This window comes from Cervus canadensis, chromosome 2 (assembly GCF_019320065.1).
Source record: "Cervus canadensis isolate Bull #8, Minnesota chromosome 2, ASM1932006v1, whole genome shotgun sequence".
In the NCBI taxonomy this organism is placed as follows: Eukaryota; Metazoa; Chordata; class Mammalia; order Artiodactyla; family Cervidae; genus Cervus; species Cervus canadensis.
In genome coordinates, this window is record NC_057387.1 from 66,836,357 (window position 1) to 66,852,399 (window position 16,043).

General features: G+C 35.9%; 1 protein-coding gene across 1 annotated transcript in view; it reads right to left on the reverse strand.

Moving 5' to 3' along the window:
- The window catches only part of LOC122436821 (serine/threonine-protein kinase TNNI3K), a 371,699-nt gene that overhangs the window by 316,121 nt on the left and 39,535 nt on the right, over positions 1-16,043 (reverse strand). Inside the window, exons 5-6 of the mRNA XM_043460966.1 lie at positions 13,582-13,738; positions 12,859-12,967 (exon numbers count right to left, since the gene is read on the reverse strand). Coding sequence (XP_043316901.1) covers positions 12,859-12,967; positions 13,582-13,621 — 149 coding nt within the window. The 5' untranslated portion in view covers positions 13,622-13,738. The remainder of the gene's footprint in view (positions 1-12,858; positions 12,968-13,581; positions 13,739-16,043) is intronic.

The following is a 16,043-nucleotide window of genomic DNA, read 5'->3' on the forward strand; positions in this document are numbered from 1 at the left end:
TTGGAATGCCACACATAGAAGTACAATAAATTCCAAGTCATTTTTACTAATCGTTAATATGGCAAGGAGCCCAGGATTTCATGAAAAATAGTTAAGAATTTAACTTGCTTCTACTTGCACTTTCCCCTACCTCAATGAACAATGCAAAAAAAAAAAAAAAAAAAAAAAACTGATGAAAACACAACTACTTAAATTGTCTACCCAAATGAGCCTAATTGTAAATGGTATACCTATTTCATAATATGAATGGAAACTTTATGAAATAATTTGGTTCTTGTAAATACAAGATAATTACAAATAATACAAATAATTTGGTTCTTGGAATAACATGGCCTTAGGCTGTGCCAGACATCTAAATTCTCAAAGTTAATTGTATTATAGATGTCTTGGAGATATTTCATTGATAGGTAATCCTAAACAAAGTGCACTCAGTAGCCCAGACTTGGAAATGCATTCACAGACATCTTCTCTATAGTTTTGATTTCAAATAACACCAGTTTTCTGAAGAGCTGAACTCAGCTTTTAAAGCTAGGTAGATTGGATTTTTCTCTTAAAATCTGTAGGAAATTAGTGCCCATAATGGACTTCCCTTTGGCCCATAATGTGTCAAAGCCTTTGACTGTGTGGATCACAATAAACTGTGGAAAATTCTGAAAGAGATGGGAATACCAGACCACCTGACCTGCCTCTTGAGAAACCTGTATGCAGGTCAGGAAGCAACAGTTAGAACTGGACATGGAACAACAAACTGGTTCCAAATAGGAAAAGGAGTATGTCAAGGCTGTATATTGTCACCCTACTTATTCAACTTATATGAAGTGTACATCATGAGAAACGCTGGGCTGGAAGAAGCACAAGCTGGAATCAAGACTGCCAGGAGAGATATCAATAACCTCAGATATGCAGATGACACCACCCTTATGGCAGAAAGTGAGGAAGAACTAAAGAGCCTCTTGATGAAAGTGAAAGAGGAGAGTGAAAAAGTTGGCTTAAAGCTCAACATTCAGAAAACGAAGATCATGGCATCTGGTCCTATCACTTTATGGCAAATAGATGGGGAAACAGTGGAAACAGTGTCAGACTTTATTTTTTTGGGCTCCAAAATCACTGCAGATGGTCACTGCAGCCATGAAATTACAAGACCCTTACTCCTTGGAAGGAAAGTTATGACCAACCTAGACAGCATATGAAAAAGCAGAGACATTACTTTGCCAACAAAGGTCCGTCTAGTCAAGGCTATGGTTTTTCCAGTGGTCATATATGGATGTGAGAGTTGGACTATACAGAAAGCTGAGTGCCGAAGAATTGATGCTTTTGAACTGTGGTGTTGGAGAAGACTCTTGAGAGTCCCTTAGACTGCAAGGAGATCCAACCAGTCCATCCTAAAGGAGATCAGTCCTGGGTGTTCATTGGAAGGACTGATGTTGAAGTTGAAACTCCAATACTTTGGCCACCTGATGTGAAGAGCTGACTCATTTGAAAAGACCCTGATGCTGGGAAAGATTGAGGGCAGGAGGAGAAGGGGATGACAGAGGATGAGATGGTTGGATGGCATCACCAACGTGATGGACATGGGTTTGGGTGAACTCCGGAAGTTGGTGATGGACAGGGACGCCTGACATGCTGTGGTTCATGGGATCGCAAAGAGTCAGACACGACTGAGTGACTGAACTGAACTGAATGGGCTTCCCTGATGGCTCAGATGGTAAAAATCTGCCTGCAATGCAGGAGACTTGGGTTCGATCCCTGGGTGGGGAAGATCCCCTCGAGAAGGGAATGAATGGCTCCAGTATTCTTGCCTGAAGAATTCCATGGACAGAGGAGCCTGGTGGGCTATAGTCTATGGGGTCTCAAAGAGTCAGACAAGACTGACAGACTAACATTTTCACTTTCAGTGTCCATAATAAAAAGGAAAAGAAAACTGTAAGTAGCAATTGAAGATTGCTCTGAACTGCTTTGGCTTTTCTTCCTTGGTCCTGTCATCATCCAGCAAAGGAAACACACAATAAGAATACAAGACAGAACACAGAGCATTGGAGTGGGGCAGGAGAGGGAAGCCTTCTGTTAAATGTAAAGAGCTACATAAAACCTTCAGCCTGAGAGAGAATGGGAGAAAGTACTTTCTTGTGAGGTAACTATAATGGAGTATATGACAAATGCTGAAAGAAGATAGAACTTGAGAGCTCCTCTGGAGTAATAAACCCTTGAGTAAATTAGTTTGTCAATGTGTATCTCTATTATTATGCAGCGATACCCACCATGTTTTGATGTTTTAAAAGTGGAAAAAGTCATTTCAGCAGTGTAAGTACTTAAATCATGGGCATTGTATATACACCAGGATTGAAATCTTGTTTCTGTTTTTTTAAGTAATTATTTTTCCCCCTCCAATTTGAGCAAGTTATTTAACCTCCTCAAGGCTCGTTTTCTTCAGTTAAAAAATTATTAAAATGATTCATATGACATTCTGTGAAGAAAATGAGATTAAATCCTTACTATAGTATTTGTTACATGATATGTTATTAAATGTCATTTTGATTTTTAGCAAGTTTATTGTGACTATATGACTTTCCTTTTGTAGTGTAAATCTTGAGAGAATTTTAGCACAGTTTTCAAACCAAGTTTGACCTTCTTTGACCTTTCACATTTGACAACCTGCAAAATTTCCCTATTTTGACTTAAGTTCACTGTTGCAACATCTAGCACCTATCAGTGATTCAGAGCAACTATCAGTGATTAATAGCGCAAACTATGATGGTTTTGTGATGCAAGTCCAGCAGCATCATTATTATGGGGAAGGTATTAACACTGGAGAGATTAAAAGAACAACAAAATCCAAAGGAATAACGGTTGTGCTGAAAATCATTTTACTGAGAAGATAAAGATAGACTCAATTGCTTTCTTTTTCCATGATCTAGCTTTGATGATATATTCAATCAGTCTGGCACAGAGTCTACTGAACATCAACTGTGTGCTCCACCTCTGTTCTTAATGCTTGTTTCAGGTTGTTTTCAACAGTCTATTTGATAGAAACTACTCACTAATTCCCAGATCATTTAAGTGCCTCAGTCTTGGGAATATGCATACTAGATAGAATCTTGCAACTGACCTTAGCATTAATCCTGATCTCTAATGCTCCAACCAGCTTTGCAAAGGAAGTACATACTGAATAGACAGAAAAGTAAAGTGCTAACATCCAGTGTTTTATTTCTAAAAAACACCAAATGAATGTCTATTTACATAAGACTGATAATATGAATTATATTAGAGACTTTTTATTTAACAATCATTCTTTAACTTATTAAAGTTATACTAGACTTGACCACTCATAAGTGAATCAATAGTAGTGGTGGTTTAGTCGCTAATTTGTGTCCTACTCTTGCAACTCCATGGACTGTAAGCCAACCCAGCAATCACCCTGCACGTCCTTCATTACAGGGGTGAATCGGTATAGAGTGCTAAATAGCATTTTGTCAAAACTGAGCTGTAGTCTCTTATTTTTGTTTTCCTCTTGAATTCTATTCTCCCTGAACTCATGCAGCTTCTGTTAATGCCAACAAAATGAATAAGCAGAAAATAGACTCCCACAGTGGCAGTTGAGTGCAATTTTAATAGTGAAATTTTAATCTAAACTTTAATGACAGGAATGTAATTTTTTTAATGAGAGTAACTTTTGGGCTATATTTGAATTCTAATTCTTACTTCCTGTTTGCTTATATTCAAATATTTCTGTTTTGACACATGCAATTAAAATAGTCAAGATTTTAAAGCAATCATTCCTGGGAAAGATATTTCTTTTTCTCTTCTTCTGCTTCTTCTAAAGGAACTATATATGTCAAATTCACTGCCAAGTGAATATCACTTACATATTCTAATATTCTAAGCTCAATTTATTTTTTAATTTTCCCTTACATTTTTCATCACCTGCCATGCCATACTATAACTTAACATATCCTAATGAGTTCACACTGCTTGCTGGGGCATGAATGAAGTTCCTAATCAAAATGAAGTCATTATTATGAATATACTTCTAATAGTAAATTCTGTCCTTAATCATTAAAAATGGTTGTTTTGTGTCCAAAGGTTACTTTCTTTCTTGTAACATAATGGACTCTTTCCTTAGCCTTTATCTTTTATCCTGAAAAGTATGCAGTTTTGTGATCCAATGAAACTTCTTCTCATGACCCCATCCTTTCAAGGAAATATGTGACATGATCACAAATGGAAACTTATTAAAATTTAGCATTTGAACACTTGGCAAAGGCAAAATCTCCAGATAGGTAGATACATTTCTTAAATTAATTCATTAGCTGAAATGTAGGTAAAGGCGAAGAAGGTAGAAAGAAGGCCAAATCTTGTTATGGGCCATCTAGTTTCCAAAATTGATCATTTAGTTTTCAAACGGTTGGTTGTAACTTCTTGTGTAGTTTTTAATGGATGCTGCTGATACCTGCCCTCCAAAAAAACTCCAATAGAAACAGAAAAATCATCAATAAGACCTATTCCTAGGATGTATACCCAAGAAATATACATAAATGCATTTCTCCAGTATCTCCAAGATCAAGTTTGCAAACTAACACTATGAAGCATATTCATTCTTTCATTCATACCTTAAAAAATTATTGCGATATGGTGGTAGATAAAGAAGAGTTGGGGATTCCCTGGTAACTCAGCTGGTAAAGAATCTGCCTGCAATGCAGGATACCCTGGTTTGATTCCTGGGTTGGGAAGATCAGCTGCAGAAGGGATAGCCTACCCACTCCAGTATTCTTGGACTTCCTTAGTGGTTCAGCTGGTAAAGAATCTGCCTGCAATGTGGGAGACCTGGGTTTGATCCCTGGGTTGGGAGATCCTCTGGAGAAGGGAATGGCTATACTCTCCAGGGCTTTAACCTAGAGAATTCCATGGACTGTATAAGTCCATGAGGTTGCAAAAAGTTTTTGACATGTTACTGTATTCCTGGAGCTAAATGATATCAAAGACAAAATAAAGGACAGAACGGTACGGACCTAACAGAAGCAGAAGATATTAAGAAGAGGTGACAAGAATACACAGAAGAACTATACAAAAAAGATCTTCATGAACCAGATAATCACAATGGTGTGATCACTCACCTAGGGCCGGATATCCTGGAATGCAAAGTCAAGTGGGCCTTAGGAAGCATCACTACAAACAAAGCTAGTGGAGTTGATGGAATTCCAGCTGAGCTATTTCATATCCTAAAAGATGATGCTGTGAAAGTGCTGCACTCAATATGCCAGCAAATTTGGAAAATGCAGCAGTGGTCTCAGGACTAGAAAAGCTCAGTTTTCATTCCAGTCCCAAAGAAAGGCAATGCCAAAGAATGTTCAAACTACTGCACAATTGCACTCTTCTCACATGCTAGCAAAGTAATGCTCAAAATTCTCCAAGCCAGGCTTCAACAGTACATGAACAGTGAATGTTCAGATGTTCAATCTGGATTTAGAAAAGGCAGAGGAACAAGAGATCAAATTGCCAACACTCTGTTGGATCACAGAAAAAGCAAGGGAGTTCCAGAAAAACATCTACTTCTGCTTTATTGACTATGCCAAAGCCTTTGACTGTGTGGATCACATCAAACTGTGGAAAATTTTTCAAGAGATGGGAATACCACATCACCTTACATGTCTCTTGAGAAATCTGTACGTAGGTCAAGAAGCAATAGTTAGAACCAAACATGGAACAATGAGCTAGTGCCAAATTGGGAAACAATTACATCAAGGCTGAACATTGTCAACCTACTAATTTAACTGATATGAAGAGTACATCGTGTGAAATGCTGGGCTAGGTGAAGCACAAGCTGGAATCAAGATTGCCGGGACAAATATCCATAACCTCAGATATGCAGATGACAGCACCCTTATGGCAGAAAGCAAAGAAGAACTAAAGGGCCTCTTGATGAAAGTGAAAGAGGAAAGTGAGAAAGCTGTCTTAAAATTCAACATTCAAAAACAAAGATCATGGCATCTGGTCCCATCACTTCAGGGCAAATAGATGGGGAATCAAAGAAAACAGTGACAGACTTTATTTTCTTGGTCTCCAAAATCACTGCAGATGGTCACTGCAGCCATAAAACTAAAAGACACTTGCTCCTTGGAAGAAAAGTTATGACCAACCAAAACAGCATATTGAAAAGCAGAGCCATTACTCTGCCAACAAAGGTCCATCTACTCAAAGCTATGGTTTTTTCAGTAGTCATGTAGAGATGTGAGAGTTGGACTATACAGAAAGCTGAGTGCTGCAGAATTGATGCTTTTGAACTGTGGTGTCAGAGAAGACTCTTGAGAGTGCCTTGGACAGCAAGGAAGTCAAACTAGTCAATCCTAAAGGAAATCAGTCCTGAATATTCATTGGACGGACTGATGCTGAAGCTGAAACTCCAATACTTTGGCCACCTAATGTGAAGAAGTGACTCCTTGGAAAAGACCTTGATGCTGGGAAAGATTGAAGGCTGGAGGAGAAGGGGATGACAGAGGATGAGATGGCTGTATGGCATTACCACCTCGATGGATATTAGTTTGAGCAATCTCTGGGAGTATGTGATGGACAGGGACACCTGGCATGCTGAAGTCCTTAGGGTCGCAAAGAGTTGGACATTACTGAGCAACTGAACTGAAATGAAAGTATAATTAAAGGAAATAAAATTGATACAATGAGAATTCTTAACTCATAGGGTTATTTTGAGGTTTAATTGAGTTAGTTTTAAGACTTTTGTAAGTACTAGCTGCTGTAATAATTATTTTTACTAGAGTGTTGAAACTATTGGTATTAATTATTTTAACCTTTTTATTATTTTGCCTTGCATTTGAGAAGAGGGATAGGAAAGTAGAAACGGAAGATGAAGGCAGCATGGGATGGGAGGGAAGGAGGATAAAAATGGAAAAAAAATGGAAAGAGCCAGTAAGACTGAGTGAAGTACTAAGTTAAAGAGAAAGAGGCAGAGAGAGAGTGAGTGAGTAAGTTTGAGATCAAGCTGCTTGAAAGTTTTTACACAATATTACTGTAAAACTATTATTCATAACTAGTTTTACTTAGTAGTAGTAGTGGTAGTCATTCAGTCTTGTCCAACCCTTTGCAACCCCATGAACTGTAGCCCACCAAGCTTGTCGGTCTATAGAATTCTCCAGGCAAGAATACTGGAGAGGGTTGCCATTCCCTTCTCCAGGGGATTTTCCTGACCCAGGGATCAAACCTGGGTCTCCTGCATTGTAAGTAGATTCTTTACCATCTGAGCCACCAGGAAACCCCACTAAGTTTTATATAGACAAGCAAGAAAAGATATAGAGAGGTAAACAGTCTTGGGACAGTGTGAATTCTCTGCTTTTTGGTTTGAGATCTTTTTATTTATTTGTTGCTTGTTTTCTGTTTCATTGTTAATTAACACAATGACCTTACCAGACATAATAAATAATCTTTCACTCAATTTTATTTAGATGTAATTTCCTCCCTCAATTCTCTACTTAGCACCCTGATAGATAATTTCACTCTTCTTAGGCAAGATCAGCTTGTATTGCTTCTGGAGTTATTCATTTATTTATCTGGAGTTATTCAGTTATTCATTCATCCAAAACAAACTATAATTGTTTATAGTTCTGAAAAAGTAGATCTAGGGGAGATACTTCATTTGTTGGATAAGTACGGTGGACTGCAGCTGGGCCCAGAGGAACTTTTCAGGAAGAAAAGAAGCAGGAAGATACAACTGAGAAAATGCCTTCATTATTTTTAACTTTCCTTTTTTTTTTTTTAATTCCTCTTAACATTGCAACTGCTTTCTCATGGAGTAGACTTTTGACTATTTTTATTTATTAAACCTAATCAATTTCAAAGTGAGACATTTCACAATTTCAAAGTGTTAATACACTATTGACCAAAGTATATCTACTCAATGTCAAAATAAGGTTAAAAATAAGATTAAAAAATAGGGTTCTTCTGATTATGTTGAAAAGTGATAGCACTGAAAAATCATAACTTCTTTGGGAATCTCTTTATAGATATATTACAGATTAAGCAGGTAAAAAGTAGGCTTGATGATGAAATCAGAAAAACATAGTTCTAAAATTTCTAAAGACTTAAAAATGTTGAAACAAAACAATTAAATTGGAAGTCTTTTAAAAGTTGCACGTGGAAAGCCAACTTGTAAGTGGTTTACAAAGATCGTGGAAGAAGTCCATGTATCACCAAGGGGTGGGGGTGGGATTGTAAATTATATTCCTCCACTCCCACATGTAGGGACAGTACTAATACACAGGACATAGCAAAACTGTACAGTGGCATTGTGAAGGTGAAAAGTTTTCAAAGATAATATTATCCATATTTCTTTTTTTTAATCCATATTTCTTTTCCCTCCAATATGGGATGGGAGAGAAGAACAGAGGGAGGAAAAAAAGAGGGAGAGATAGTGAAAGTGAGTAAGGTACTAAGTTAGAGAGAACTATGTGTAACCTGGTTCAAGCCAGTTTAATTTGATTAGCCTTATTTTCTTCAGTTATAAAATGCTAAGTGCAATATATACCCCAGAAAGATGTGAACATAAATAATGATTATTACTTTTTAACTAACAGTTTTGAGTGTTGTCCATGTGCCAGTTACTGTGTTCAAAGCACCCTACATGTATACTATTAAAATTATATGAGTTAATGCATACTAAAATACCTGGTAGGATGCCTGACAAATGGTAGGCATTAAACTGTCAATTTGTTTTCAAGTGATATACAAATAGGTATTACAAATAAATACAACTATAGATAAAGCTGAATAGACAAAGAAGCTGTCTTTAGTGAACATATATATTAATACCAGTTAATAGCAGACCTGTAAATTGATAAAGACAACACCAAGTAGTAAGTGTTATTATATTGATAAACACAAAGAAAGAGATGGTGCAGAGGAGGAAATAACCACACAATGTACTCCAGGGTACCACTTTTGTCTTTCCTTCTTCTGCTTCTCTATTTCCTCATCTTTTCCAGTCTCTCATCTATTATCTTAAGAAATGTTCAAAATTAAGAGTGAATGCAACTTTATTATAGAAGGTGAAGGAACATTCAATTCCCATTCCTCTTCTTTCCCACATCAAGTTCCCTTTGCAAAGCTGCTATAAATTGGCATAATCAATCATCTTTTAGCTCTTGTCTTTTTTAAGTTTAGCACTTATATTGCTTTGTATTATGTTGTGAGTGAAAGCTATACTGGAGATTGTGTATTTGATGTGACAGAAGTCAGTAACTAAACTGAATTCTTGCTTAATGAGGCAGAAAGTCTCTTTTAATGAATGGGATTAGTTGCTATAAAGAAACCTCAACAAATGAAAACAACCAAAAAACTGTAAAAAACAAAAACAAAAACCAGTCAAACTTATGTCTGCACTAGTGATCTTTCAGCTATGACTCTAGTGTGAAATGATTCATTTTAGGCACCTGATAGTTTTCTTGCTATCTACCTGTTCAGAGGAAGCCTGATGTCAAGCAGCATAACAGAGTTGTCCATCACTGAAGTACTCCTAACATTACATAAAGCATGAATAAACATGAGAAAGATTCCAAGATTTAACAGCTAAAATGTCCTAGATGCTCAATTAAATGTGATCTCATACAATATTTGGTTTCAGTCACTCGATTTTGTCTGCAACTCCATGGGCTGTAGCCCGTCAGGCTCCTCTGTCTGTGAAATTCTGCTTAAACTGAACTACTTTTAAAACTTTGGTGTGTGAGCCAATGAGTAAGACAATTTATAATATATTCTCAGTACTCCATTTTTTCTCTTTGCTTGTCATCTATCATTTTATTCTAGAGAAAAGAAAAAATCTCAGAACTTTGCCTTAGGCAGGATTGACTTTCTTTCCCTCTGATGCTGTTTTCCTTGATAGCAGAGCAGAGTACTCGGATTTTGTTTGTTTGCTTCCTTGTCTCTCTATAGACCATACTAGTTGACTTGCTTTCTGTTTTCATGTTCCTCATCCCTTCACCAAGCAAGCAGAGTTCTCAGCGCAACTTAGATATCTTTCGAGAAATGTCGTTTCCAAACTTTAGCTGAAGTATCATTTTTTCACACGCAAAGGTATTACTTGGGGAAGCTTGTTAAAAATTCAGGTCTCTGGAAATCAGCCCCAGAGATTCTGATTCACTTGATATGGGATAGAATGATGGAATCTAAAATTTTTGTAAGAAAACTGTTAGAGGTCCTTAGCCCTTGGAGAAACATGATTCTAGGCTGTGGGTAATCCTGGCCTCAGCCTCATTACTTCTGGATAATGGGACATTTCTACAGCTTCTTTAATGGCCTCAGTACCAGGTTACCAGTATTCCTTTCCTCAAAATGCCCTACCATCTTTGACATCCATTTTGATGAACTTCCTAATACTCTAGTCTGAAAAATGTTCAAATCCCTCTTGATCGCAATCTTTAAAAGTTATATATCAGATTTTGGCACTATTTTGAATTGTTTCAACATTTTACATTTTTGTTTTTGAAAATATCTTCTTGATGTGAAAACAATTTATCCTAATTTTCTCACTTCTTAATTTGAATAAACTTGTCAAAGTTACTCCCACTTGTCAATAAGGTCTTCAGTCTTTCAAACTGCCCTTATTTATCCAATTAATCATGATAATCAAAACCTCCAATTATTCAATACATACTGTGCATTAGGCCCTGTACTCATAATCTGACATCATTTTTCAAAGTCCTGTGAGGACATAATTACATTTTACAGTGTAAATGAGGCTCAAGGAGATAAAGCAATATAACCAAGGATACATTGCTTGTAAATGCTGACTGAAACAGCTTTCTTATTCAACTTAGATAAAATGGTCAAGACATAAAGTTTTCTTGGTTGTAGTAGACTTTCCATGGTACTCATCCATTCTTGCCTATATATACTTACTTAACTCTGCCTTTTATCTGGAATGCTTTATAAAACCAATGAATTAATCAAGACATCAAACTTCATATCTTTTGTATTTGAAAACTCTCCTGTTTTTCCTCCCACTTAGCACTTGTCATAGACTGTCTTCTGTGAGTTATTTATATATGTGTTTCCCCTCAACCAGAATGTGAACTCCTGGAACAAGAATCAGGATGTGGTAGGAAGAGCTCTCTCTATGGAGCTGGGTAGACCTCACTACAAATCATAGTTTCAATGCTTGACCAAATGATCTTGACAAGATCCATCGTCTCTACTCCTTAGTTTATTATCCATCAGAATGAATATTACTTATCACACAGGGTCATGGTGCTGATTAAATAATGAGTGGTTCATATCAATGTATCTGGAATAGCACCTTGAATATAGCTGGCATGATAAATTCTGAACTATAAGTTACACTGATTCCTGTCTTTAACCTATGCCCCCCACAATACTAATTAGCAAAAAGGAGGTCACATTTATTACATACACTAGAAATATAGGAGAAAAGTAGGCCAGAACAGGATCTGTAGAAACAGCTACTTGTTGTTGATATGATTTGAGAAAAAAAGTACATTTCAAGCTTAATCCTTAGAAGGATATGTCTGTTTAAATTAGCCTTGACATATTTGCACAATACTTCCCAAATTAAAAAAAAAAAATGACAAATAAAGTTGAGGAAAATCTCCAATTTAATCACATCTTATTCAGCGTATTTAACTGAGTCAATAAGAACTAGAGGACTTATGATTAACTTCTATAGTCATAGCTTTTTTCCAACAAAATTAATATGTATGCATAAATCTATTATACCACAGTGTCAATCACATCTCTATAGGAATTTCAAATGTTTTCCCGTAAGACAGTATGTGATAATACTTGCAAAAGCCATCCCAGGGTATCTCATCAAAGTGTCAAAATGGAGTTAATCATTTTGAGCTAAATAACATAGAGAATTAACTATTTCCTAAACCATAAACTGAATACTTGTGAAGGTCTTATTAAACCACTGACAATTTTATATAAACTATATTATACATGGGTAGTTTTATTTGCTAGTTATGTCAGCTTTGTATGTTTACTATATCTGAAATTTTTCTTAAAAATATGTCACTTGGTCATTGCTTTATTACCTTTATTTTCCAAGTAAAATGGATAGAGTTCTTTGTTATAAATGTATTATACGATTAACACAGCTATAAGTGAACATGGTTAACTGGCCTTCATGGGACTTTTCCTCAGTCAGGCAGCTAACTCAAATTGACTCTCCAAAATATATTGTTTCTCAATGCCAGATTCAATTTCTTCAGAAGGTTGCTAGTGTGTATAAGGGCTCTGCCCCTCTTTTCTGAACATTTTGTGTCTTACAAGGTTGTGACACTATGCCAGATTATTTTTATCTTGTTATCATGGAACAAAACCCAGTGAAAGCCTGAAGCCAATATTACACATTGTTATATGATTGTTCAAGGGCAGAGCGATACTCAGTTTCATTAAGGGACAGCCTTTCAATGTCAAGGGACCAAAGGGTTTGATAAAACTGGAGTTCTCTGGTAGTCCAAAAAGAAAAATGTGGCCAGTACTCCATCACCATTTGAGAAGAGAAGTCTTAGTGTTTGCTGTTGGCATGGCTTATAAGAGAGATCTAATTCTAGAGATTATTCAGATCAGCAACAGTTTCTTTTCAAAGGCTAACCTTCAGGTTCCTCTCTCTTTAAACTTAAGTGATGGGAACAGGCAAGGCATATTTTAATGAGGCAAGATACTTGTATTTTAGGGTATGAATGGTCAGGGGCTATATGAAAGGTTAGAATATAACCTTATATTCTAAGGTTAATGTTGAAATTACATGGGTTGCATTTTTAAACATAGGTATAGCTAAAAACTAGATCAACAATGAAGACACATAAATAGAAATAATAACTCTGACAACTTTACCCAAATATATGCCTCAGTTCTGTAAGTTCTTTTTCTTTGATCTGCAGGTCATCTTCTAATCTTTCTATTACAATAACATAAGATTCACTGACTTTCTTCTTCCATTCATCTAGTAAAGAAAAACAAAAAGGGACTGATTCATAGCTGTGCTTTGCAAAATGTAGACACAGCTCATAACACACAAGTGATTAAAACTCTGTTCTTACTCTGAATTAAACAATACTTAATTTAAATTACTGATTGAGCTTAAAATGCAGATGTTTATATTTAAAAGGCAATCATATAGAATTGTAGTAATTAAAAACCCATTTGATACTGGATAATATATTTACATAGAAGAATATATTTGACTTATTTCATTTGATTTTATTGCATTATAATTATAGCAATCTCTAGTTGCTAGACAAGAGTTTTTAGGTTTTAAGTACTAGATACTTAAGATGTAATCCTAAAATCCCTATATTCAACAGTATTCCAAATTTTTTTCTTTAGCATTATACCTAGGAACTAAAACACTAGGGTATTATAAGAAATTTTGTGATTTTTTTCTAAAGATCTTTCAGAGAAAAAATAATTTGATAATTATTAACACAGATAATGTTAACACTTTTGCATAAATCTTGTCTTGTCCTCTCGCAAAAATTAGCAGATATTCCATTGAAATGTTAACTATATATATCACCTACTGAATTATATTACATTTAAAGATATAGGAATAATTACCAGTACAAGTTTGCGTTGGTCTGGATTTATAATTTCCCATTTGTTAGAAGTTTCTTCTTTTCCCCAGCGCAGTTCCTCAGGTTGCAAGATTCCAAGTTTAAGTGCAGTGACAGTCCAGTTGAAAAATACTTTGATAGTCTGGCTAAAAATAAGCTGACTGCCAAATGGAATGCCATGCAACAATGACAAAGAACAAAATAGTTTGTGGTTTCAAGGGTGAAATCATGAAAGGAATTAATCAGTCTATTTAAAAGAGCTATAGCAAAGATAAAGAGTAAATGTTTCCATATGATTATCTGCCTCTATCCATTGATTATCTACCCATATGTACTTTGATGGGCATTTCTTTTAATCTAGAAAGTCATTCTGTTACATCTGAGGTTCAGAAAGAGCTATTAAAACTACCTAGATCATCTTTCAGGATCATTTTCTCCTAGGCCAAAGTAAAGGTTGTTGGAAAATGGTGACTCATGATAGAATTTGTCTCAATAGAATATAAATAATGGAAATCAACATCCTATGGCATGCTACTAATAGAAATGAATGTGAATTTGGCCTACAGTAGAGCTACAAAATTATTTTTCCAGGAAGAAATTCTCAACATAGACCATGATTAATTTATATCACTTGTTGATTATATTGACCGTGAGTCTCAGATAAGGATCTAAGACAGTGATTTCTGCAAACAGCAATTCATAACATAACAATGACAAGAACAATAAGATTACAGATAATAAGATGGAATGCTTAGCGTGCCCGACACTACCTAAGTGTTTCATATACATCTTGTCATTTATACCTTATACAATCCTGCAAGGTGTATAGTATTCTCATCTTGTAGATGAGAAAATCCAGATTTGCTAGCAGGTAGAGGAATCTGAAATAAATTCTGAGTCTATATGATTCTAAAGTCCAAGTTAGATATTACACTTCACAGTGGCATTTCTCCTTGTACATGCATATTTCTATTGATATAAATGAACTCAGGGTATGATGTAGAATAAATGGAAAACCCAGAGATTTTCAACTATATATTTCTTTTGGATAATGTAATTATTTATACCTAGAATACACACACGTCAATCTTGAAATCCTCCTCTAGAGGCTATACTTTCAATGTAATGCACATGAATTTCCTATTTGTTAAAGTTGAATGTTCAAATAACTGCTTCTTTTTGAAGCAACTGCTTAGGCAAATTAATCATTTCCCACAACTTTTTCTCAGCAAAGGTAATCTAAGTTCCAGAGGGACGGTCTCTATACTGATCAGATATAGTTAAAGTCGGTATCTAACCTTATGGACATCTCTGTCCTCCCCTGGATATAATTCTCCTGATTTCTCCTCCCTCAGTATATGCTGCCAGGGCCATTGATTGCTACACTGTGGTGGCCTCTGGTTACTTGATCCATGCACTCAGCATTTTCCTTGTTTGAGGACTTTAGCTATACCAGCTTTCAGAACTTGTGTGATGCCCATTCCTTTAGGTCAGAAAGTCCTTGCTTTCCCCAGACATGCTCTTCTCAGGCTCACTGGCCTAGGCACCTGACTTCCTAAATGCTTGGTACTGGAGACCAAGCATTCAGTCCCATCCTGAAGTACTAAAGACCAAACTAGATAGTCTTTTTAAAGAGGCTGGCAATCTCCCAGAGCTACACCTTGGGAAGTAACATACAAGTTCCCTTCTCTCAGATTTCCATAGTTTTCATACCTTGAATCAAGAGGAACAGGGATGGGAGCCAGGGCTTTTGACTTTCTTGAGGACATCTAAATCTGTTTTTTCCCGATCTTCTTTCTTATTTCTCTCTCCACTATTCCAAACCTTATAACTCTGTGTATAAGTGGGTGTGCATTGCCTCTACCAATGAAGGAAAAGCTAATTCTAATATCATCTTACACTGTCTTTTCAAATTCCCCTTTGGTACATAAATGTAACGCATTGATTTTTAGGATTTTTCCTTTTAATTTTTGCAAATATTTTTATTATCTCAGAAAGCTTGGCTCTTACAAATGAAAGCTTTGACTTTCAAAGCTACAATTTTTGCAATAGGTTTTAAAATCCAATCAACAACTCAATTGAATTTTTCTATACCCTGAGGCAGTAAATTTTGCTAAAAATGGTGAAAATGATAATCTCAATACCTAAAATATTAAATGCTATTGAATTTCCTGCTTCCAAAGGAACTATCTATTAGCCCTTTGTGACTGTGAGTCAAGGTCATGGGTTGACGGCAATACAGATGCCTTCAGGGACATGAAGAAAAGGCTGGAATAAGTAAATGATCCAGGATAACAATCCTGCTTTTCTTTCCTAAGGAATCCTGGAGGGAATCCACACAGAAGCAGGAAATATTTCCTCCATTGCACTGTATATCTCTGTAAAAATTACTTCTTTTTACCTTGAGTTGATAACATGCTGTAAATCGAGCATGATCTGAGATTTTCAGAAGTGCAGAATGTCAAA